The 24646-nt window shown below is 34.7% G+C and overlaps 1 protein-coding gene across 3 annotated transcripts in view; it reads left to right on the top strand.

Annotated features, from left to right (window-relative positions):
* The window catches only part of MFN1 (mitofusin 1), a 32618-nt gene that overhangs the window by 6011 nt on the left and 1961 nt on the right, over positions 1-24646 (top strand). For 2 of the 3 annotated variants that reach the window (XM_059391495.1, XM_059391496.1), the window contains exons 5-18: positions 1475-1599; positions 3366-3474; positions 4897-5004; positions 7716-7869; positions 7983-8050; positions 14127-14248; positions 15869-15995; positions 16284-16388; positions 16668-16770; positions 16908-17137; positions 17981-18103; positions 18770-18922; positions 19975-20171; positions 23420-23554. In XM_059391495.1, coding sequence (XP_059247478.1) covers positions 1475-1599; positions 3366-3474; positions 4897-5004; positions 7716-7869; positions 7983-8050; positions 14127-14248; positions 15869-15995; positions 16284-16388; positions 16668-16770; positions 16908-17137; positions 17981-18103; positions 18770-18922; positions 19975-20171; positions 23420-23554 — 1859 coding nt within the window. The remainder of the gene's footprint in view (positions 1-1474; positions 1600-3365; positions 3475-4896; positions 5005-7715; positions 7870-7982; positions 8051-14126; positions 14249-15868; positions 15996-16283; positions 16389-16667; positions 16771-16907; positions 17138-17980; positions 18104-18769; positions 18923-19974; positions 20172-23419; positions 23555-24646) is intronic. The other variant, XM_059391497.1, reaches the window with a different exon arrangement.

Genomic DNA, 24646 nt, shown 5'->3' with positions numbered 1-24646 from the left:
CCCTGCCGAGCAAGGAGCCTGATGTGGGACTCGATCCCAGGACGCTGGGATCATGACCTGAGCCGAAGGCAGCTGCTTAACCAACTGAGCCACCCAGGCGTCCCTGTACTATGATATTTTAAAGTAATCATCTCCTCTTTCTTGGTCTGTACTCTCTACTTCCAGTCCACTTCCTTTTCATGCCCTTTTGCACCTCTCCCCTACTCCAGAATTTAAATTTGTTTACCTCAAGTTGAGGCCTGCTTTAAGGTATAGACTTGGAGTCTCATGCTGTAGTCGTTTACTTAGTAAAAGAAATGCAATAGTAATAGCTAATATTTCACTGTACACTAAGTACCAGGCAATATTCTAAGTACCTACAGTAACTCAAACCTCACCACAGCTCTGTCAGATAGGTGCTTTTATTATCTTAATTTTACAGACCAGGCATCAAGATTTTAGTACAAGTTTATAATTCAGTCAAAAAGTTTATGAAAGCAAGCAAAAATAAAACCATTGACAATAACATTGTCACTATGGAGATTTACCTCAGCCGTGATCAGGACTGTTGTGCCCATTTGAAAATAGATGTTTCCCTTTAAAAATTGATACCTCTACATCTCATTTGTATGTGTACTGGTGTCCGTTCCTTGAATATTAATTTTATATTAAGCTCTTTGTATTGTATATTTAACACATACATGAATAGTATTAAAGTAACACATTAATAAATTAGCATATGTCAGAAATCATCTTGAGAAATAGAAATATTTTAGTGAATTCAGATGGAAAGAGAAGGCATAGTCATTGATGTCAAGTAGGTTTATGTGAATAAATAACCAGCTAGTGAAAAAAATCCTTTATTAAAAGAATATGTCTTGAGCTTCTCTTGTATTGTTTTGGTCTTATTACTCTGGTGTTTTTAAACCTATTTTAGTAATGTTTCTTCTATTTCCACCCTTTAACTACTGAGCAGTGCGTTTTAGAAGAGACAGAAAATACAGTTGGGCAAAAAGAAACTTCAAAACTCACATGTTTCCTAAAACCAGTGGAAAATTCTTATGGTATAGAGTTAAATGTGTTTCTTTGTATTTTGTAAACAAAATGGTTTCATGTGTGTTATTTTTTTTGACTTGCCTTTTTTTTTTTCTTAATATATTGTAAATTTGCTTTCATACATACAATATCAATATCGGTATTACATAGCATTCCATTGCCAGAGTTCACTTATTGGGCATTTAAAATGTTACTAGCTCTGATTATTTTTGCAGAGTGGATGACTAAACTGTTTTTAAGAGTATCTTTTTTCCCCCTTCTTGGTAATTCTAAAACTCAGTTTCTCAAGATTGCTGAGATAGTTTTATTTACAGTTATTTAAAGTTCTGCTTTTTGTATATGTTTTGCAAAAATAAATGTACCAGATCATAGTGTTTTTCATTTTTATTGAGTTTTATTACAAGCAGAGTTTTGTTCATTTCTTTCCCTTCCACTTTAGACAGTTAATCAGCTGGCTCATGCCCTTCATATGGACAAAGACTTGAAAGCTGGCTGTCTTGTACATGTATTTTGGCCAAAGGCAAAATGTGCCCTCTTGAGAGATGACCTGGTTTTAGTGGACAGGTAAAATTACATATGAATTGCATTTTCTCCTTGTAAAAGTTTATTTGATAGAATAGTATTGCTTGTTTTAAAGTATAATACATAAAGATTTAAATGTTTAGTTGCTCCTTTGTTCTCACTTGTTAGATTGTTAAGAAACAGAAAAGGTGTTGGTTTATGTTTTTTACTGGTTATATAAAGTGCCAGTTGCTTTGTCTAATTCTATTAGATGAAATTTCAAGGATAGCCACTTTTCTCCCCCCTCTACCTTGTAGTTTGGATAAATAGCTGGGGCTTAGAGATTGCCTAATTCTAAATGACTATGTAGGTACCTCTGATTAGGTAAATCTTTTTATCTAGTAATACCTCTTTTTTTTTTAAGAATTGAAAGAACACATGCATAGAGTGTGGGGTGGGGACGTGTGGGGTGGGGATGGGGTGGGGACAGGGTGGGGACGTAGAGTGTGGGGTGGGGACGGTAAAGGGAGGGAATTTCAAGCAGACTTCACACCGAAGCATGGTGTCCAATGCAAGACTGTCACCACCCTGAGATCACAACCTAAGCTGAAACCAGTAGTCCAACGCTTAACTGACTGAGTCACCCAGGCATAATAAATTAATGCTTAAGGCCCAAGTTTCCCAGAATAGCTTAATGGACAGTTTACATAGATTTTTTTAATTGTTCAGGAATTAATTGAATACTTCTGGAATTTTGTTTCAACTCTTCTGATGAGTCTTCATTTATTATATGTTCTTTTACTATATTGGTGCTAAGTAAAATGATAATGCACATTTGCTAAGCAATGTCCTTAACTAAAAAAAGTAGTTAAATGATTTTTCAAAATTTTGGTATGCTCTTTTGTTTTCTTTGGTTAAAATTTCAGTGTTGTGTGGAAACCATTTTGGTTTTGGTGATGGGCTTTTAATTTTGCTTTATTTCATGGCCAGACTATGTCCATGACCCCAACCTCTCATCTTTCTACATTGTCACAGTGGGTAGATAGTTATATTATAATTTTTATTGTATAGTATATTAAACTTAGGTTTTAGCAGAGGGTGTTTTATTATTTATGCTCATGAGCATTTAAATATTCTCTCAGCTGTACTGGACATAGCTACTTACATCTTTGATTTTGGTATATATTAGCCATTTTGGGGGGGGGGGTTGGAGGGTTTTTTAGCACTTATTTTTCATCCTTCCAAACCATAAGGATTTAGAAGATTAAAATATTGACTATGTTACTTACTTTGTCAAAAATCAGAAGGTTATTTGTTTTTATCTTAAAGATTTACTTATTAGAGAGGGTGTGTCGTGTGTTGTCGTCTGCCCCCCCCCACAAGGAGGAGGGAGGGGCAGAGGGAGAGGGAGAAGCAGGCTCCCCACTGAGCAGGGATCCAGTGACTTGGACTCCATCCTAGGATCCTGGGATCGTGACCTGGGCTGATGGCAGACTGTAACTGACTGAGCCACCCAGGTGCCCAAGGTTACTTCTTTCTAGTAAACAACTTTTTTTTTTTTTTAAAGCATTTGTTTAAGTTTTCAATTGAATAGGCTCTGGGAGTTCTTTGTCAGCAGAATAGATATGGAAGTTTATAAAACACAGATTCAGCTTGTCACAAGTGTTTTTTTATAGGTGGAAAAAGTAGATCTCTTGGGCTTTGTGCTGAAAACTGGTGGAAATCCTGGCCTTTAGACTTCAATTTATAAAAGCTTTATAAAATGTCTTTTATAATCAAATTTTCTTTTTTTAAAAATATAAAATACAATATTATCTTATTCCCATTAGTCCCGGTACAGATGTCACTACAGAGCTGGATAGCTGGATTGATAAGTTTTGCTTAGATGCTGATGTCTTCGTTTTGGTAGCAAACTCTGAATCAACACTAATGAACACGGTAGGTTAAATAATATTATTATGTTTGAGTGGTAGGAAATGAGATGGTGTCTTTTCTGAAGAGTGAGGGAAATCCAAATCATGGATTAAAAAGAACCTCTAATATCAAGGGTGAACAGAGGAATTTGTGTTTCCGTGGGACTGGAAAAGTTGTTGCTGGCCTTCTTGAGTGTTCCCATTGGGAATCTAGGGTTTGATGTCTCTCGCTTCTAGTGAATCTTTAATTAAATGCAAGGTGTGATATGTGTGTGGTATTGACATTGATTGTGGTTATTTGCCGGTTTCAGAAGAAATGGGCACCAGATTGTCAGGGTGATGATTTCAGTCTTCTGAATAAAGTTTAACACTCCCATCCCACACCCTCCCCCCAGTCCCCACATCTGGCAGGCAAGGCTTTTCATACTTCTAGTTTTGTCAACCCTTCCCAGCTTTACTTGTGTGTACTCTAGGTTTTAGCTTACCTGTGTCCATTATACGCCGCTGTCAGATTTAATAGATTCGATTATTTATCCAGGCTGTCTAGAGCCATACTCATCCCAGATAAACTCCAGAGTTTATAGATATCTAATATCTAAAACTATAGTATGGTTTTTAAAAATTGTCATTCCTCAAAAGCATATAAATGGCCAAACACCATTATAACCTAGGTGTTACTAGCAAGACCTCTGGTTTGCCACTGGTACTAGCTTTTGTATAACCTGATCTATATCACATGGACCAGGCTGCTATGACAACATGGACAGTTGTTTATAATCTCATGATATGAGAAACAGATAAATGCTTAAAATCTTTGTTAGAATAACGCCATTTGAATTACATTCTGACTTCTGTGTCTTTGTTTATGCTATTCTTTGCCCACAATTCTTCCTCTACTCCCAGCTTATCTTTCAGAAAGCCATTATCAGTACTTCTAAGCACATCTTTATCATCACTCCCTTCTTTATGGAGCTTTTCCTAATTCCAACTGGTTATGGTGTCTCTTTCCTTTAAATAAGCATAGTATGTATTTTAGCATTTAAGGCACATACCTTTCTCTGTTGTTTATTATTATGTGCATAGGTCTTACATTGTTATTCTAAATCTTCAAAAAGATTTGAGGTAGCTTTTTGAAAATGTTGACTATAATATCCAGCAGTATCTGTTATGCTCTGCACAATAGTAGAGACATAGATATTTATTAAATTGAATTTCAGAAAAGACTCATGGCAGGAGCAGGAAAATCTTCACTTTTGCCATCTTACAATTTAGTTTTCTCATCTTGGAGAAGTGTAATATTCAGTGATTTGGGATCCTTTATCGGTGGGTATGAATCCACTGTTGTCTTAATGGTTCAAACTTTAAGATTAGAAGAACTTCAACTATAAATGTAAATATAAAATAGCTGTTAAAAGTAAACATATCTTGGGTATTTGATGTTTTTTAGGAAAAGCAATTTTTTCACAAGGTAAATGAACGACTTTCCAAGCCTAATATTTTCATTTTGAATAATCGTTGGGATGCCTCTGCATCAGAGCCAGAGTATATGGAAGACGTAAGTTATTTTTTCTTTTAAGTTATGAGCTGTAGTCATGTACATTGTTATCTGAGAAAACAGTATACCTTATAGAACATCCTACGTAGCTGTTCTTTTACTTGAGAAAAGACTTAGTGATCAAGACCAGACTATTAAACTACTTTGGAGGAAAATTGTTATAGAAGTGTACTATCTAATCATTTTAGATAATGAAACTTTGTTTTGTTGTAGTTTTTTTGAAGTATAGCATAACAAAAAAGTGTGTAGATCCTAAGTGTCCAGTTCAGTGAACTTTACAAATTGAAAGAACTTCAATTTGTAAAGAACTTCGATTTGTGTCAGGACCCAGCTCAAGAAACAGAACTCAAACTCAGGAATTGAAAGAACCTCAGTTTGTGTCAGGATCCAGCTCAAGAAGCAGAACATTGCCAACACCCCCCTCCAGTCTTGTCCTATCTCATAAGAATGAGCACTTACATGACTTCTGACATCCTTGATTAGTTTTTTGGTTGTTCAGCTTTATGTAATGGAATCATATAGTATCTGCTTTGTGTCAGGTTTCTTCTGCTCAACATTACATTTGTTATTGCATCCATACTCTTGGGCATGGTTGAAGTGCAGTGTCATTACTGTATAGTATTTCAGCCTTTGAATTTCTACATTTGATTTATTCATTCTGCTAGTGACAGGCATTTGGGTAAACTTCCTAGATTTAGCTGTTATAAGTAGTGCTGCTCTACATATTCTTACATGTGTGTCTTTGGTGCACATAGGTATATATTTCTGTTGGGTATATTCCAGTGCTTCTCGGTCTGAGGGGTTGGGCAGTTTTGATCTCTAGGGAATATTGGGCCATGTCTGAAGATACTTTTGATTGATACAGCTCTGGGAGTGTGCTACTGGCATCTGTTTGGTAGAGGCTAAGAGCTGTTAAAAGTCCCATAACAGAACAACCCTCCCAACCAAAATGTCAGTACTGCAGAGATCAGTAATTTGTGAGTATATATCTAGGAGTAGAATTGCTGGTAGAGAATATGCTGCTTCAGTAAACACAGCCCAAGAGTTTTCTAAAATGCTTGTACGAGTCTATACTCCTAAGCAGATTGAGAGTTCCAAGTGATTTATATATCCTTACCAACAGTTGTATTTTTTTGTTGTTTTAAATTTTAGTCATGCTGGTGGTTTTAGAAACTTTTTTTTTTTTAAGATTGTATTTGTTTGTCAGAGAGAGAGAAAGCACAAGCAGCAGGAGTGGCAGGAGAAGTAGGCTCCCTGCAGAGTAAGGAGTCCAATATGGGACCCCATCCCAGGACTCTGGGAACATAACCTGAGCCAAAAGCAGATGCTTAACCGACTGAGCCACCCAGGCATCCCTAGAAACTTCTTTTTAAAAAGAATAGAGTATCTGGAATTTGGTCTGTGGTCTATAAATAATATTTAATTTGCCTGATAATTTCTTTTTCTGACTTTAATCACGATTTGTGTTTACTTACAAAAAAATTAAAATTTACACAGTCCCATCACTGTTTACATGTTTGATTATGTGTTTTCATTCTTTCCCCTACCCCCAGAATTATAATTTTGTTTAATATGAAGCTTTATATATCCTGCTATTATTAACGCATGTGGTCATACTTTTGCAAATTGGGGTCTCATTTAATCATCAGAGATTTAGGAAATATCATCCACAGATTGTTTTTTTCCATTCTTATTTAGCTTAGTTCCCTTATCTTAGGCACAATGCTAGAGGCTAGTACTGTACCCTAACTAGTTTTACTCTTAGTCTTATTTTTTCTTTAATTTTTAATTTTCTTTAAAGTTTTAAGTAATCTTTGTATCCCACATGGGGCTCAAACTCACAACCCCAAGATCAAGTCACATACTGTACTGACTAAACCAGCCAGGCACCCCTCTTAATCCTAATTTTAATACCTAAGTGCTAGTCTTAAACCTAACATTGCAACCCTAATCCCTAGCTAATGCATTCTCCCCAAATTTAATTCTCAGTGTTTTAAGAAAGATAGACTATTTGGGATGCCTGGGTGGCTCACTTGGTTAAGCGACTGCCTATAGCCCGGGCCATGTCCCCCATGGAGCTCCTGCTCAGCAGAGAGTCTGCTGCTCCCTCTGACCCCCCTACCATGCTCTCTCTCTCTCATATAAATAAATAAAATCTTTAAAAAACAATCACTGAAAGAAAAATAGACCATGTTCTGATTTTGCAATAAAAATAGCTTCATTGTAGCAAATTGTTTGTAGCATTTATTTTCTGATATCAGAGATATTAATAGCTTCATTTAAAAATATTTGGAAAACAAGCATAAGAAATAAATAAAAATGCCCCACCTGCTTTGTGGTTGTTGCCTTCATGCCAACTATTAATTTTCACAGTATGTATATACATATTTCTTCTTTGTAGTATAGTCATGTATGTCAATAATACAGAAATAAGAACATTTTCCCATGGCAGTAAGTATTATTATTTGTCAATACTATGTTTGGAAATGGCATCATGGTATTTGTTGGTCCATCAGAATTTTAAGTGGTCAAAGAAGGATCATTACTCTAAGAGAAAGTATTCTGTCAGCAAGTATCAAACTTCATTTATTAGAATTTTTGGGTTTCTTAAGTATATTGGAGATACTACTATAATATCACTATAAATGGAGCTTAGTAAAGGCCTGTAGCAGTCATTACATTTGTTTACTTCGGTACCCTGTTTTCTCTAGGTACGTAGACAGCACATGGAAAGATGTCTGCATTTCTTGGTGGAGGAGCTTAAAGTTGTGGATCCTTTAGAGGCACAGAATCGTATTTTCTTTGTTTCTGCAAAGGAAGTTCTTAGTGCTAGAAAGCACAAAGCACAGGGAATGCCAGAAGGTGGTATGTATTAATATAGATTGTCTTTTGAAATACAAGAATAGTTGTAGAAATAACTGCTATAAATCTTACTTTGCTGTATCCTAGGTTTTAAACTCTTCACCTAAATATTACAGGTGGGGCACTTGCTGAAGGATTTCAGGCGAGATTACAGGAGTTTCAGAATTTTGAACAAATCTTCGAGGTAGGAATTTTGTGTATGTATTGACTAATATAAAACCCTGTCATTGGTTGGAGAATGATCATAATCCTCTGTTTCCTCTATTTATCTTTGTCAAATAACCTTTGCTTGCTGTTATTTAGTATAGTTACTGCTACAGCAAGTGAAACAAGTTTGAAGAAAGGAAGTCCCTGCAAAATCTGTAAGAATTGAGAATTAAAGATTATAATTTCTCATTTTTTCTTATATGGTTGTATTCAAACGGGAAACTGTTTTTTTAATATTGCATGTGTTGTGCAGTGAGTGAAATTCTCTTTATTCAGTAATTTGAAGCAAGATTAAATAAATGAAATTGCTATTGGAATGCGTAATGGAGCAAAGTGAAGATCATGTTTTTCTTTTGTTAATGTCATTTTACTGAATTTATTACATTTTAAGCTGTGTCATTACCTGTTTATTCTCCACATTTTATGTCAAATGTCCTAAACAAATGAGTACAAAAATAATTAGGATACAGGGTATTCTGTAGTATAGGAATCTGGTAGGAACTACTGGGCACACAAATAGCTAATGTATTTGCAGCACTGGGAAGGAAGGACACTTATTTCTATTTTGGTGCAGGCATTTTATTCAGAGACATTAAAACTCATCCTACATTTAACTGAAAAAAGTTCTTTAGATGTTAATTTCTAAGCTCTTATTTAGCCCTTTTTAATCTAGCTCTGTTTAGATTACATATCCCCTTTTCACCCATGTATGAACATGAAGACTTCAGAACTAAGAAAAACTTCTTTTGTAATTCTTCCTTTAAGTTGTAACAGCTTTAATAGCAAGGATGTGAAAATGTTGAATGTACTTGGCAGAATTTTTTAAATTAAACATTTGGTCGCTATCCCCCATCTTTAATTTGGTGAGTTGGAAATAGACTATTAAGTAGATGAAGACAGCATACGTAGAGAAGGAAAGTCCACACTAGTGGAGACCTTGGTAAGATGTCTCTAAAGTCAGAGCTCCTGAGATATTAGCATATGTCATCCCAAGCTAAACCATAGATTGCATGAATTCCCAGTCACTCCAAGACCATTGTTTATGTTCTTTCCTTTTTCTTTCACAAGATTCAGTGCTCTCCTCACCTTTCTCAATTATTTCATCCATGGGAAAAATATTGGGGAGAGGATCTTTTGTTCTGTCTCCCTTTGTCTTACTTATTGACCTTTCTTTCCTTCTTTCTATGTGTATTAGATATTTGTCACTGATTTCTCCTACTAAATCATATTGTTCTCATATGCATTTATAACCTCTTTCATATTGGTTCCTGCTACCCAGACAGAGTATCTCCTTGAAGAAGTGGGAATGAGAAGAATAAAAAGCTATGCTGTAGAACACTGGTTCCCAAACCTTGGCTGATCATGAGAATCACATGAGGTGCTTTAGAGAACTGCCTGAATTATCCCAGAGGACGATCCAGTGGGGCATGGGATGGACCTAGCAATCCGTATATATTCACTTGCTCCCCAAGTGAGGGCAATAATCAGGCAGACCTAGGAATTACTGTTTTTAATGTTTTTAGAAGAAATTTGGCAGTTTTTTATTGTAATAGTTCATTTGGGAGTCTAAAAATTATGTATAGAAAAAACCATGTGCAAGAGCTTTACATAAAGTCATAGAGAATATCAGACCTTAGAATTTGAAATGTTTGTTCAATTAAAAGTATGATAGATTTAATGTAAGAATCAGCTAGAAATTATTTGAACTTACCTAAAGAAATAAATAGATGGGCAGAAAGTCTTGTCTTGGTGGCCAAAGCATTTTTTGATGATTACTTGTTTCAGCTTTTTTTCCAGAGTGAAATTAGTTACTTCTTAAATCAATTTTCATAATTTAAGACTTCTATAAATTGGGGCATTTTTAAGAATTTATAATTTAGTAGGATAAAATTGTTCATTTTTAAAACTTCTGTATTTTTTCTCATATCTATTTAGACATACGTACATGTAATGTATATATTCTATTTTTTTCTTTTTTCCTTTTTTTAAGGATTTTTATTTATGTATTTGACAGAGACACAGTAAGAGAGGGAACACAAGCAGGGGGTACTAGGAGAGGGAGAAGCAGACCTCCCGCCGAGCAGGGAGCCCGATGCAGGGCTTGATCCCAGGACCCTGGGATCATGACTTGAGCCGAAGGCAGATGCTCAACACCTGAGCCACTCAGGTGCCCCCACATGTATATAGTCTAACCTTAATTGGATTTCCCAGTGATTTAACTGCTCTGCTCTATCCTCCAAACATCTAGCCCCAGCTTTTAGTTAAGTTTTCCATTCATAAATAGCAGGTTTTGGTTTTTATTCATTAAATTCTATGTTAATCTTTAAACATAGTTTCTCCTGACTTTTTTATACTTTTTTTTAAGTGGAATTGTCTTTTTGTTTTTTTCTTTAGGGAAGAATTTAGGGCTGTGAATTTGTGATGTAACTTTGGACATATACCACGGGTTTCAGTATCCAGTTTAGTTTTCATTGTTTTTAATAGTTTTTAATTACAGTTGTTGGCATTTTCTCTTCAATACAGGAGTTGCTCAGAATAAGATGTTTTGATTCTTTTCATCCAACTTTTGGTTATTTATTTTTGTTTTCTTTGTATTGTGGTCACAGAATGTGTCTTACATATGTATTTTCTCTTTGTTTTTAGAATTCACTTTTTTTGGAGTCTTAGAAAATGATTTTTGTGAAAAGAAAAATTGCACCAAGTTTACCATTTTTAGTGGTCTGATATTTGCCATAGACTTTTTGGGTTTCATTTGGTTCTTGAGGAGCAAAACATTATAGGAACATTTGGAGTATCAAGTTAAAATAAGGCTTGAAAATTAAATCCATTAAAATCAATCAAAATCGGTGTTAATTCTGTCAGCATGTTTCTTATTATTTTAAACCTGTATTTGAACAAGTGTATATTCTAAAGATAATTTAGAAATCTAAATACCTTTGCTCAAATATTTGGCCATTAGCTATTCTTAATAGTTTTGATTATAAGATGGAAAACAGGTATAAGATAATTCTACTCTAAAATGTCAGTGACTTAGTTGTAAAGGACCTTCTGGGACAACTGGTGAAATCTGAAAATGGACTGTATGTTAGGTTAATAGTATTTACTGTCCCAGTGAATGCAGTGATTCTTTCTTGGTCGTATAGGAAAATGATCCCATTCCTAATAAGGCATGTTAATATATTTAGTAGTGAAGTTGTGGTGTCTGCAAAGAAGTGTCAGATTGTTCAACAGGAAAAAAATATCTATAAAAATATATGCATAGCTCTCTATATAGATATATCTGTATGGAGAGGGAGACAGATGGGAGAGGTATATTGTATAGTAGTATTTTTTCTTGCATTGCCCTTTCAATTTAAAAATCTTTAAAAATAGGGGCGCCTGGGTGGCTCAGTGGGTTAAGCCTCTGCCTTCTGCTCATTTCATGGTCTCAGGGTCCTGGGATCAAGCCCCGCATCGGGCTCTCTGCTCAGCGGGAAGCCTGCTTCCCCCTCTCTCTCTGCCTGCCTCTCTGCCTACTTGTGATCTCTTTCTTCCTGTCTCCAATAAATAAATAAAATTTTTAAAAATCTTTAAAAATAGTAAGTTGGGAGTGGTGAATAGCATATTATTGGGTGTTTGGGGTCTGTTAAGAGGATTTGACAGTAATTTTATGTCTTAATTATATATAAGTATTAATATCTATAAATCTATGACTATAATTAACTACCAGCTGGCTTCTTTAGATATTATTAGAAAGTTAGAAAACAAACAAAAAAAGTAAGTTAGAAAACTATCTTAACTGAGATACAATTGGGATTTAAAATGGTTTGGTACAGTATTTTAACCTTCTTGGAAAATTAGAGTTCCTGATAAAGTAAGTCTGGAAGCTGCTGCTCACTATGTATGTTCCTGTGGGGATTCATAAGCTTATTAGTGTAGTGAGAGTTCTGAGAAATAATGCAGTTTTAAAAACCCATATTTAAATTAACATTTCTCACACCTCAGAATAGAGTATTTCTTTTGCAGGTTGACTTGATATTTTTGTGATCAGTGGGAATATCAGTGTAAGATACCCATTTCTAAACTAGAAGGAGTTTGTTTATTTATTATTTTAACTAGTTATTTATATTAACTAGTAGTTTATGTCTCTCTGTTAATTCATGACATTATTGTATATTTTTAAAATCAAGGAGTGACTTTTATATTGCCTAATAACTTTTGAAAATATTTCTTTCTGGTCTAGCTCTAATACTGTGCTGTTACCTATAAATTTAGGTCTTCATTGCTGATATCTAGATCTGCTTCATCGAGGAATATAGGATTTCTTTTAACCTTTTTTTCTTTTAAAAATATTTTTATGCTTTTATTGTTTTTATGGAGGTTAATTTGTCATTTTATGAGGTGCAGTTATTTAAAGAAAATCAGAGCTTTGTTTTGGTTGTTAAAAATAAGCAGTTTAACTGTTTAATATTGTGTACTTATTGGTGGTTTTTCTGTAGGCACATAGAGAATGGGAATACCATAACTTCCTACAACTAATCTTTTCAGGATTAGTGATGTTGAGTGATGTATAAATAAGTTTAACCATGAACAAAAGTTAGGCTATCCAGTGGAAGAAAGTCATAGGTTTAAGTTAAGGTTTTATAAAGTGTTAAGGAAATGAATTACCCTCAATGTCCTATAGCTAAAGAAGTGAATCTGTTTTTATTTCATACCTCATAGTACCACAGAGGACAGCTAAAATGGCAGAAGAAATTATAAAAGTTTTTTCTATCTTAGTGAATTGAATAGGTAATCATTTTAGAAATGTGAAGGCTCTAGGTTATAAATAGTGTATTGAATGAACATACTAGTGATTTCAAAATAAATACTTTGGTATTAAGTGAATACTTTTTAAAGCTTGAAAGCTGTTTATTGTGATGAAAGATAGTTAACACAATTTATACTGGTTGCAGTGAAAAGAGGTTCAAGAAGATGAATTCATGGAAATCATGGAAAGTTGGGGTATATTCTCAATTTTTAAAAAAATTTATCACAGGGAATAAATGTGACTTCTACGAAACACCTATTGTAGTTACTGCTGCTGTGATACAGACAAGTGATTGTTCAAAGACCAGATGACCTTCTTCTGTAAACACTTGTAGTTGTTTTTAGATGTTATGTCAGTGCAGAATTTAACTTTCTATAAAGTAAGAATGAGTTTTAATATAATTTTGTAAGTTTTCAGTGATGAATTCAGAGTAAATATTTTAGATAATAGTATTCAGATGTATTGAAATTGAAACAAGTTTTATAGTATAAATGTGTCCATTACTATATGTGATGCATTCTACCGTATTCATTTAAAAACAAAAAACAAAAAACAAAAAACAGTGGTCATGAAACCAGATTTGTACAGCTGTGAATGGTTTATGAGCTACAATTAGCTTAAAGATGAAACAAATAAGATAGGGCATCATTCGAACCTGTTTGCACAAACTATAGAGCAAGGACAATAATAGGATTATCTTTGAAATAGCTGTAGGTATTTTTTAAACAATATTATTATTTCGGTTGCTTGTTGCTAAAGACTTTTTTTCATGTTCAAGTTTTAATACAAGTCCTAATTTCTAATAACTATGTTCTATCATCAACTGATTTCTTAAAATGTGGAATTCTCATTCATAACTCAGTTAAGAACTTCATTAGGTTATCTATTGTAAGCATGAGAAAAATTAAAACAGACTAGAAATAGATTAAAGGCAATCCCAATAAAGTTAGTAATTTTAATGGAGAAAACTTTAACATTGACAACAGTACCCTGCTTATTCATTTATTTTTAAAAATATAGTCAAAAAACCATTGCACATTACTGTGTAAAATTACACAAAGATATGAACTTGCTGTTAATACCCTTTTTACTTTTGATTTCTTGTAGGTTTTTTAACCTTTGTTATTTTAAGTTCTTTTTATTATGCATTTATTTTCTGCCCTTATGTTTTGGTTATCATTACAAACAGCAAGTTTTTGTGTTTAAATTCCTGAAAATGTTGGGATGGAATTACAGTAATGTGTTATGGCTTGGGCCCTCGCAGGAGTGTATCTCGCAGTCAGCAGTGAAAACAAAGTTTGAACAGCACACTATCAGAGCTAAACAGATACTAGATACTGTGAAAAACATAATGGATTCAGTAAACGTGGCAGCAGCAGAGAAAAGGTATGAATTCATTTTATTGCAAAATAAAAATGTCAGTTCATGTCCGTATAAATTCCTTAAACTAAGGTTTTAAATTGTTATCTTTTAAATACTTTAGCACTTAAGTCAGCAGCCTACTTGCATGGTTTTAAATGAATATTTGAAATTGTAAATATTTATTCTACAACCTTAACATCATTTGCATTTCCTGGAACCCATTATTCTCAAGAGTTATGATTTTAATGTGCTTCATAGTTTTAAAATATCTTTAAGGCAGTGGAAGAACAAGTGGAATATTTTGAAGAAATCCAAAAAGCAGGTGGACCTCTTTTTATATTCAACCTATGACCCATTTTTCATGTTTATAAACTGATACCTAGAAATCTCTCTTTGATGCCAGTTGTGATTTTTTTATCAACTGGTAAACAAGGCGATATTACCTGCCAGCCAGAAGGTCAGTTTGGTAAGCACTACCCTATATGTCATTGTACTGCACTGTTACTCCATTGATGACATAAAGATGAAAGTAAATTCATGAAATTGCTAACACTGAGGAAAAGGCTAGTTCTCACAGACTTGGTACACTTGAAACAAAGCTGAGGTTATTAGATGTGATCCCGGTATTAGATGTGATACGGAATGTTAAGCCTTAATTGAACAGTTAGTGGCCTTAAGCCAATCAAGGGAAAGATACAAAGCATCAGAGATTAAGAGGACATTAAATTGGGAATTTTAAATGCATCTGATCTTACTGGGAACAAATACACCTAAATCTCTTGCCTAATTATGACACTTCTCCTGGAATGCATCATATACAAAATGAGAGAATTTCTAATAAATGAAACACAAGAGTGAGAACTCAAGAGTCTGATCTCGGGCCCTGTGCACTGTTTCTATGAGATTATTTTATTATTTATGCCTCTTTCAGCTCAGTTGTTTTATCATAGTAGCCAGAGTGAGCATTTGGTCCACCAGTTGACCTTAATATTACTGATTTTAAAAATACAGGACATTGAACTATACACAGCACAAAGAACATGTGATTTGAGAATGGTTTATATAATCATGTCTTGGGAACTCTCTTAGCTGAAGATAATTTTTAAAATGCTCAGGTCTTTGTTTTCCTAGATCCTGTAGTGGTTGACAAATTTTCTATAAAAGCTAGATAGTAGATCTTTTAGGCTTTGTGAGTTGTACTTTCTCTTTTGCAACTAGTCCGTTCTGCAGTTTTAGGGCAAAGGTAGTCATACAGATGATAGGCATATGAGGCATATGAATGGTCATGGCATGGCACAAACTAGCAGCTGGCTGGATTTGGCTTTCAGGATGCCATTTGCTGACCCTGTTTTTTAAATGAAGTCATTATTTTTATTGTGACTGTTCGTATCTGTGTTTGGAGAGTCCTTATTTGGGATTTGGATGCTACATGCACAGACAAAGTAGTTTATATTCGATCCTCTAGAAAATACTTTGTAAATGAAATATTATTTGAATCATTTTAGATGTGAAATGTAAGTTTTGGATTTTTTTTGCCACTGTATCATGCCAGCAGATGGTTCATTACCTAAGTGAATGCCCTAGCTTAATTGCTTTGGGATTTCAGTATTTCCTGAGAATTAATTATTCTAACTACTACAATAGGGTTTATTCAATGGAAGAGAGGGAAGATCAAATTGATAGACTGGACTTTATCCGAAACCAGATGAATCTTTTAACACTGGATGTTAAGAAAAAAATCAGGGCAGTTACAGAAGAGGTGGCAAACAAGGTAAGTTGGTGACTTTATGACTACAGTTTCTGGGAATGGAGAAACTGGCTTTGTCAGTAGAGTGTGCCACTCTTGATCTTGGGTTTGTGAGTTCAAGCCCCACCTTGGGTGTAGGATTACTTAAAAATAAAATCTTTAAATAAAATAAATTTCTGGAAATGAAAATATTTTTGGTAACCCTAAAAATGTTATCACCATTAGCCTAAAGGCACATTTTATTAAGTTTTTTTACAGTTTGACTGACTAGTTGATAATCTTGGTTAATTTTTTTTAACTTCATATTTTCAGGTTTCCAGTGCAATGACAGATGAAATTTGTCGACTCTCTGTTTTAGTTGATGAATTTTGTTCTGAGTTTCATCCTACTCCAAGTGTATTGAAAGTATATAAAAATGTAAGTTAAATTATTGTTAAAAGTAAAAGTTTGCTCAGTTTCCTCTCCTTATTCTACATTTTTATTTAGTGGATTAGCCATTTTAATGTCTTCCTGGCAATTAGTACATGATTGAACTTTTCTAGCCCCTGTGCACTCTTGTAATAAATAGAAACTATCTTATATATAAAGTACCCAAAAATATTCTCTTAAAATAAGACCATTTACTACACTTAAGATTTTGCAAAATCTGTACATGTTCTAGAGAAAAAATAATGGGCACATGTACCATGTTAACAGGAGTTAAATAAGCACATAGAAGATGGTATGGGAAGAAATTTGGCGGATCGGTGTACCAATGAAGTCAATGCTTCAATGCTTCAGTCCCAGCAAGAAATAATTGGTAATATTTACATCTATAAGTTCATGTGTAGTTTATTTATTTCATTGGGAAAGGACTTAGTTTCCTTGAGGTGTTTTATAAAAAGTAAAACATTATTTACTCTTGTTTCTTAAATACCATTATTTTGTTTTATCTAGAAAATTTGAAGCCATTACTTCCAACTGGTATACAAAATAAACTACATACACTGATTCCTTGCAAGAAATTTGATCTCAGCTATGACCTAAATTGCCACAAGTTATGTTCAGATTTTCAAGAGGATATTGTATTTCGTTTTTCCCTGGGCTGGTCTTCCCTTGTCCATCGTTTCTTGGGCCCAGTGAATGCTCAGAGGGTGTTGCTAGGATTATCAGAACCCATCTTCCAGGTATCTTTTTCTTTTTGAGTAAGCTTTTGATTTTGTTGTTGCTCTACTACACAGTTATTTATCTTTGATTCTACCAGTTGAGATTCTTGCTCTTTTTTAAAAAATATTTCTACTTTGCTTATGTGATTTCTCTAATACAACTAGTTGTGTCCAGTTTGCATAGTTATGAGCTAATACCAATCACATAGAGCCATTTCTGAATTAGTTATACTGTGCAAAGGGAAAGGCACTTCCAGCGTTTTCATTCAGTACTGTTGTAGTTGTTCCACATTCATTTTTGAAACAGTTTTTTCCTTAAAAGTTTTTGTTTTCAAATAAAATTGAAGTTTTGACTTCAACTAGAGTAAATGCAAGCATTTAGAAAAAAAAAACTTTTGAATTTATCAATTCAATACTTTTTCAGAAAATCAGTGGAGTTTTAAAACCATCACCACAATCCTATTTTAGAACTTATCACCCCAAAATGGTACCCTTGTGTCCATTTGCAGGTGATCATTCTCACCTCCAGCCCTATTGCTAGTTAGCTTTCTGTAACTGTCATATTTTTCCCTTTCTAGACATTTCCTATAAACGGAATAATAAAAAATGTGCCCTTTTGTCCCTGGGGCATCTTTCACTTAGCAGAGTATTGTCAAGATTCATCATGATGGTACATGAATGTTGTAGCATATACCAGTACTCCATTTTTTTATAGGTGCATAATACTCCATTATAGATTATCTCATATTTTATTCAGATGATGGACACTGAAGTTGTTTGTACTTTTCTGGCAATTATGAATGATGCTGCTATGAACACTCATGTACTATTTTTATGTGGACATCTGTTTTCATTTCTCTTGAGTATATACCTAGGAATGAAATTGCTGGGCCATGCGGTAACTCCATGTTTAACTTTCTGAGGAACTGCCAAACTGTTTTCCAAAGCAGCTACACCATTTTACATTCCCACCAGCAGTATATTAAGGTTCTGTTTCTCAACATTCCATCAAGACTTGTTATTGTCTGTCTTTTTTATTAGTGGATGTGAAGGGGTATCTCATGTAGTTTCAGTTTGTGTTTCCCTAATGACTAATGATTTTGAACATCTTTCATGTACTTGTATTGGCCATTTGTGTATCTTGTGAAATGTCTATTCAGATCATTTACCCATTTTTTAATGGATTATTTGGCTTCTTATTGTAGAAGTTCTTTATATATTCTCTAGATGCAAGTTGTTTGTCAGATACATGATTTCAGAGTATGTATTTCTGGTCTGTGGCTTGTCTTTTAATTTTCGTATAGTGTATTTTGAAGTGTAGAAGATTTTAATTTTTAAGTAATTAAAAAAATTTTTTTCTAAGGTTGTGTCTTTCATGTGAGAATGTTAAAATACAGTTTTAATTCCACTTGAGAGTTGAGGGCCTACTGTTAAAGGTAGAATCATATAGTATAAAAATTCAGTATTAGTCATAGAAAATAATTTTGAGACTTTTTATTTTCTTCATATATTTATAGTAAACTCATTATTTGACTCATTCTTTTTATAGATTTACTACTGTAATTATACAAGAAATACAATAGAACTTATAAATGTAACTATTCCATTTGTAGTTGTTTAATTATAATAATCCTTTTTCCCCAACCTTATCAGCTTCCCAGATCTTTAGCCTCTACTCCCACTGCTCCAACCAATCCAGCAACTCCAGACAGTGCATCACAGGAAGAACTCATGGTCACCTTAATAACAGGATTAGCTTCTCTCACATCTAGAACTTCTATGGGCATCATAGTTGTTGGAGGAGTGGTAAGAAGTTCTTTTTAGTATAATTAAAATTGGAGTTTTGCAAAGCTGTCTGCTAGACACGAAAAGAAAGGTATATTTACTTTTATTTCCAGGATAATTTGTAGAATGACATGAAAAGTTGTTGGCTAAAATTAGTGAATAAAGATGCGTTTCACAGGTCTAATCTTGAGTTTTTAAAAATACAGACTTATTTATTTTTAAATTAAGGTATAGTTGTCATAACATTGTATTAGTTCTAGGCATACAAGATAATGATTTGATGTATATATATTGCAAAATGATTGCCACAGTATACATTTTTAACGAATACCTCTTTAGGGAAAAAAAATACCACCAACTAGCTAGTCCTTAAAACAATGCTTCCTATTTTCACTTCACAGCACATAAATTATATTTATAATTTGGAGTAACAGGAATTATTCAGGTCCCTTATGTAGACTTCTCTGAATACCAGTGGGATCTGCCTTAAAATATTCAAGATTACTTTTTAGTTGTTCTTTTTAACTGTTAAAATTTTTTTCACATCATTAACAACATAGATTTTGGTTTTTAAAATCTCTGACCTGGGGCGCCTGGGTGGCCCAGTGGATTAAAGCTTCTGCCTTCCTTTTAGGTCATGATCCCAGGGTCCTGGGATCCATTACCGCATCGGGCTTTCTGCTCAGCGGGGAGCCTGCTTCCTCCTTTCTCTCTGTCTGCCTCTCTGCCTACTTGGGATCTCTGTCTGTCAAATAAATAAATAAAATCTTTAAAAATAAATGAAATAAAATCTCTGACCTAAAAAAAAATTCACATGTCTTCTTGAGATATATCAAGTTAGTAAATGTCTGGCAGGTTATAAAAGTTCTTGCCTGGTATTTATGTATAGCTCCTTTTTCATCTTGATTGATTTCCAGTAGCTTCAGATTTTCTAACAGAGAAGGAATATACATTTTTTTAAAAATACGGATTTGAGTCAAAGGGGGCTGATGAGTTTGTTAAAATGCTTTAATGTACAGTCTCCCTAGTAGTGATATTCTTTCTTGAAATAACCTGTGAATTTATCCCTACAGATCTGGAAAACTGTAGGGTGGAAACTCATATCTGTTTCATTAAGTATGTATGGAGCTTTGTATCTTTATGAGAGGCTGACCTGGACCACACGTGCCAAGGAGAGAGCCTTTAAACAGCAGTTTGTGAACTATGCAACGGAAAAACTGCAGATGATTGTTAGTTTCACCAGTGCAAACTGTAGCCATCAAGTACAACAGTAAGTTGAAAGATGTCTTTTTTTTTTTTTAAAGCATTACTGATGTATGATATGTATAAAAAATGCATAAACAAGAGTTTAGCTCAAAAGAATTACCACAGTATAAACACATTTGTAATCACCACCAAGGTGAAAAAAAACAAGGGTATCAAACATGCTCAGAACTGCATGATGGCACTCAGGGCTTGATCCTGGTACCTTGGGATCATGACTTGAGCCAAAGACAGACATTTAACCGACTGAGTCACCCAGGCGCTCCAAGACAAGATGAATTTTGACAACATACTAAGTGAAAGAAGCCAATCACAAAAGACCACATAAGGTATGGTCCCATTTATATTAAATATCTAGAGTAGGCAAATGTATAGAGACAGAAAGCATATTATTATTTGCCAAGGGTTGGGAAAGGGGCAAAGGGTAATGACTGGTAATGTATATGAGATTTTTTGTGGGGTGGTAGTGATAAAAGGTTCTAAAATTTTATTTTGGTCATGGTCACACAACTCTGTGAATATACTAAAAATTGAATTGTATTATTTTAAGTGAGCAGATTTTATAGTATGTAAATTATATCTCAATAAAGGTAAGAAAAGGGGAGCCTGGGTGGTTCAGTTGGTTAAGCGTCTGCCGTTGGCTGGAATCATGATCCCAGGGTCCTGGGCCCTTCGTTGGGCTCCCTGCTCAGGGGGGGAGCCTGCTTCTCCCTCTGCCTCTGACCCTCCCCCTGCTTGTGTACTCTCTCTCTGTCAAACGTATAAAATCTTCAAAAATTAAAAAAAAAAAGGTGAAAAAAATAGTCTGGGAACCAAATGCCACCAAAAAAAAAAAAGCATGATGGCAAGTGTAATGTATTTTTACTGTCACAGCCGAAATTGACAAGTCTAAGATTTTTTGTTGTTGTTGTTGTTGAGAGAGAATTAAGCAGGAGCAGGGGTAGGGGCAGAGGAAGAGGGAAAAGCAGACTCCCCACTGAGCAGGGATCCTGATGTGGGACTCAATGGACCCTGGGATCATGACCTGAGCTGAAGGCAGATGCTTAACCAACTGAGCCCTCAGGTGCACTCAGGTGCCCCACTGCATTTACAAGTTTAAAGGCATAAGTCTTTTAGAATTGAAGAGAATTTTTTTTTATTTTTTATTTTTTATTTTAAGATTTTTATTTATTTATTTGACAGACAGAGATCACAAGTAGGCAGAGAGGCAGGCAGAGAGAGGAAGGGAAGCAGGTTCCCCATTGAGCAGAGAGCGCAATTCGGGGCTTGATCCCAGGACCCTGGGATCCTGACCTGAGCCAAAGTTAAAGAGGCTTTAACCCACTGAGCCACTCAGGTGCCCCTGAAGAGAATTTTATTATACTGGGTCCACTAGTTTCTTTTATATATCTTAAAATTTGTTTCATTGATTTAATATCTAGAACTGCAATTAAGTTAATGCATAATAGTCTGTATTTGGATGCTGCTGAGAGCTGAATTAAACTGTTTTCTGAGCTGAAGAGAATTGTGATTTAATGGGAGAAATAACATAGATAATTACAATAAAAGTTGAAAAGTGGTAAGTAATGTAAGTGATAAGTAAGCTTCATAATATGAGGCTCTAGAATCTTAAATCATGAAGGGTAGTTTCCCGGGTGCCTGGTGGTCCAGTGGGTTACAGCCTCTGCCTTCGGCTCATGTCATGATCTCAGGGTCCTGGGATTGACCCCCACATCGGTCTCTCTACTCAGCGGGGAGCCTGCTCCCACCCCCCCGCGCCCCGCCGCCTGCCTTTCTGCCTACTTGTGATCTCTCTCTGTCAAATACATACATAAAATCTTAGAAAAAAAAAAGATTTCCCACAAGGAAGAGTAGCCTACCAAGTTTGAATGTGTGGAATAGGAAGATGTAGGCAGAGGGAAACACCCCAAACCAAAAGAAAGTAAGTGGGAGAAGAAATGTGTTCAGAAACATGAGAAATTTGAGTATGGCAGATGTGTATTTGAGTGGGGTACATTCGAGTATAAACCTAATACTAGGACAGGAGCGTGGATATTTGGACGTCCTGGAAGTTGATGTCATTGACATTTAGTTCTATAAAAATAACTGCAGTGGTGTGGTGTATTAGTTCTATAAAAATAACCACAGTGGTGTGGTGTATTGAATGGTTTAGGCTGAGGAGACCAGAGTTAAAGGGAGATTAAACTTTCAGACACAAGCTCAAAGCCTGTACTAACACAGAGCTGCAGAGAATAGAAACAATGAGGGCACAGACTGGAGGATATTTGCCAGATATTTACTGAGCTCTTGTCTTATACAAGAGTTTTCATTTTACTTATATTAAGGAAGATATTTTTTCTAATGGAGGTACCTAGACCTCCGGAAGAAATCAGCTGAGGTTACATATGTAAAAACAAAGCTTTTTAAAAAAATGAAGCTTTTCATTCATTTAATCATCAATTGTTAATTGCCTACCATGTGCTAATAACTGTGCCAATATCTATGCTAATGGTGGTTATAGGAAATAGAGATAACTTGATCTCTTTCTTAAAAGACTTTACATCCTAATGGAGGCAGCCTCGATATATTACTCAGTTAAAAAATACTCGCTAAATATTGATTTAATGAAATATGAAAAAAATGAAAGATTCTTATTTGTCTTAATATTGATATTTGGTGAGATGGGTTGAAATGGAAAGGAAAAAAAAAAACATGAGGAAGATGAATATGCATAGAATAGTTGTAGAGAAAAGTCAGTTAATCATATTCCAGAGGTATACACACCTACTAGGCATGCTCCCAGTTGCAAAAATAACATGTTTGCCAAAGCTACCATATTAACTGGCACACAAATTAAATACAATCCTTTAGTTATGGAAACATGGTTCAGTGTTGCTATGATTTAAATTATTTTTTTGTCTAAGTCACAAGCTTATGAAATTTTCTTGCTTGTGCTCAGTAATTGTTATTTGTATAGGCAAGGGACGAGTAAGGCTTATTATGCTTCTGAAGAAATACACCCATCTTCAGCCTTTTTATAGCTTATTCATATTCATTAGAGGTTGATACTGCCTGTTGAGCATTTGTCTTGAGACCAGATGAAATTAAGGCTACAAGTGCCATAGCCTCCTTCAGAGCATTCTTAAAAATGTTCTTTGATATCTTATGTTTTAGGTATATTTTAAACTTAGTCTTTCAGTATAAGCTTTAAATTAAAGCTTCATTCATTTTAAAAGACATTCATGACTGCTGAAAAAAAGCTTTTTTTATTTTAAGGGAAATGGCAACCACTTTTGCTCGCCTGTGCCAACAAGTTGATATTACACAGAAACATCTGGAAGAAGAAATTGCTAGATTATCCAAAGAAATAGATCAGTTGGAGAAAATACAAAACAATTCGAAGTTCTTAAGGTATTTGAATCTTTTTTCTCAATAATGTGAACATTTGTTGGTCTCGTTACTTGAGTATAATTATATAAAATAACTAGTGAATTTGTAGTAAAACTTTTTACATTTGGTTATTTTCCATACTCCATTTGTTTTTCATTTTCAGTGAAACCTAATTTCAACAAGAAAAAGAAAATCTGAATTAAAAAATTAAAAGGATTTTTTTAGATCTTTATCTAAAACTACTAAGCCATACTAGTCCCCATTCAGAGCAGAAGTTTTGTAATTAAAAGTACAAGATTTGGTTTTGTTTTTTAAGATTTATTTATTTTAGAGAGTGGGCACATGCTTGCACACTTTTACCACCTGTACAAGTTGAGGGGCAGGGCAGAGGGAAAGAATCTTCATGTAAACTCTGCTGAGCAGAGAGCCCAACACGGAGCTCAGTCTCAGGACCCATGAGCTCATGACCTGAGTGGAGACCAAGAGCCAGACACTCAACTGATAGAGCCACCCCGGTGCCCCAAAAGTGCGAGTTTTTAGTCCTCTGTATTCAAGACCCTTAACTTCCATTTTCATTGGGGGACTGTTGGATGTACTTAACTTTAAAGCAACAGAAGTAAACAAGACATCCTAATTTGTTCAATTCTGGTTTAATACAACTTATCATGGATTTTGTGGCATCTAAGTAAAGTTTGCCTTTGGGGACTTGACCAGGAGTATGAGTGATGAGTAGTAGAAGAAACTACTTCTTGGTAGTCCCTAACTTTCACCTTTTACCCATTAGCTGGCTCACCTAACAAGTTATCATTAAGCAGCAATTAATAGCTGCTGCCGTTTACCAGTGCATGTGCCTCATATGGTTGCTCATCCAAGAGCAGCTCGCAATGTCTCCAAATTATAGAGGCTGTCCTTGTGAACTAAATTTTGGGACGTACAGCTAAAACACTTGCAGTTAAGTCTGTCCACGATGTCTTAATCTGATGTACAGTGACATTGTCATCACTCCTCAATTTCATCATCTCTGAAAAAGACTGCCATCACTTAGACCTTAACTTCCTTATACATACAAACACAGCCAAGTAAATTTTATTCCGTTCTGCCTGATTTAAGATT

The sequence above is a fragment of the Mustela nigripes genome, chromosome 2 (assembly GCF_022355385.1).
Source record: "Mustela nigripes isolate SB6536 chromosome 2, MUSNIG.SB6536, whole genome shotgun sequence".
Taxonomy (NCBI): domain Eukaryota; kingdom Metazoa; phylum Chordata; class Mammalia; order Carnivora; family Mustelidae; genus Mustela; species Mustela nigripes.
The sequence above is the reverse complement of the archived record's forward strand: the minus strand, read 5'-3'. Positions and strand labels throughout refer to the sequence as shown.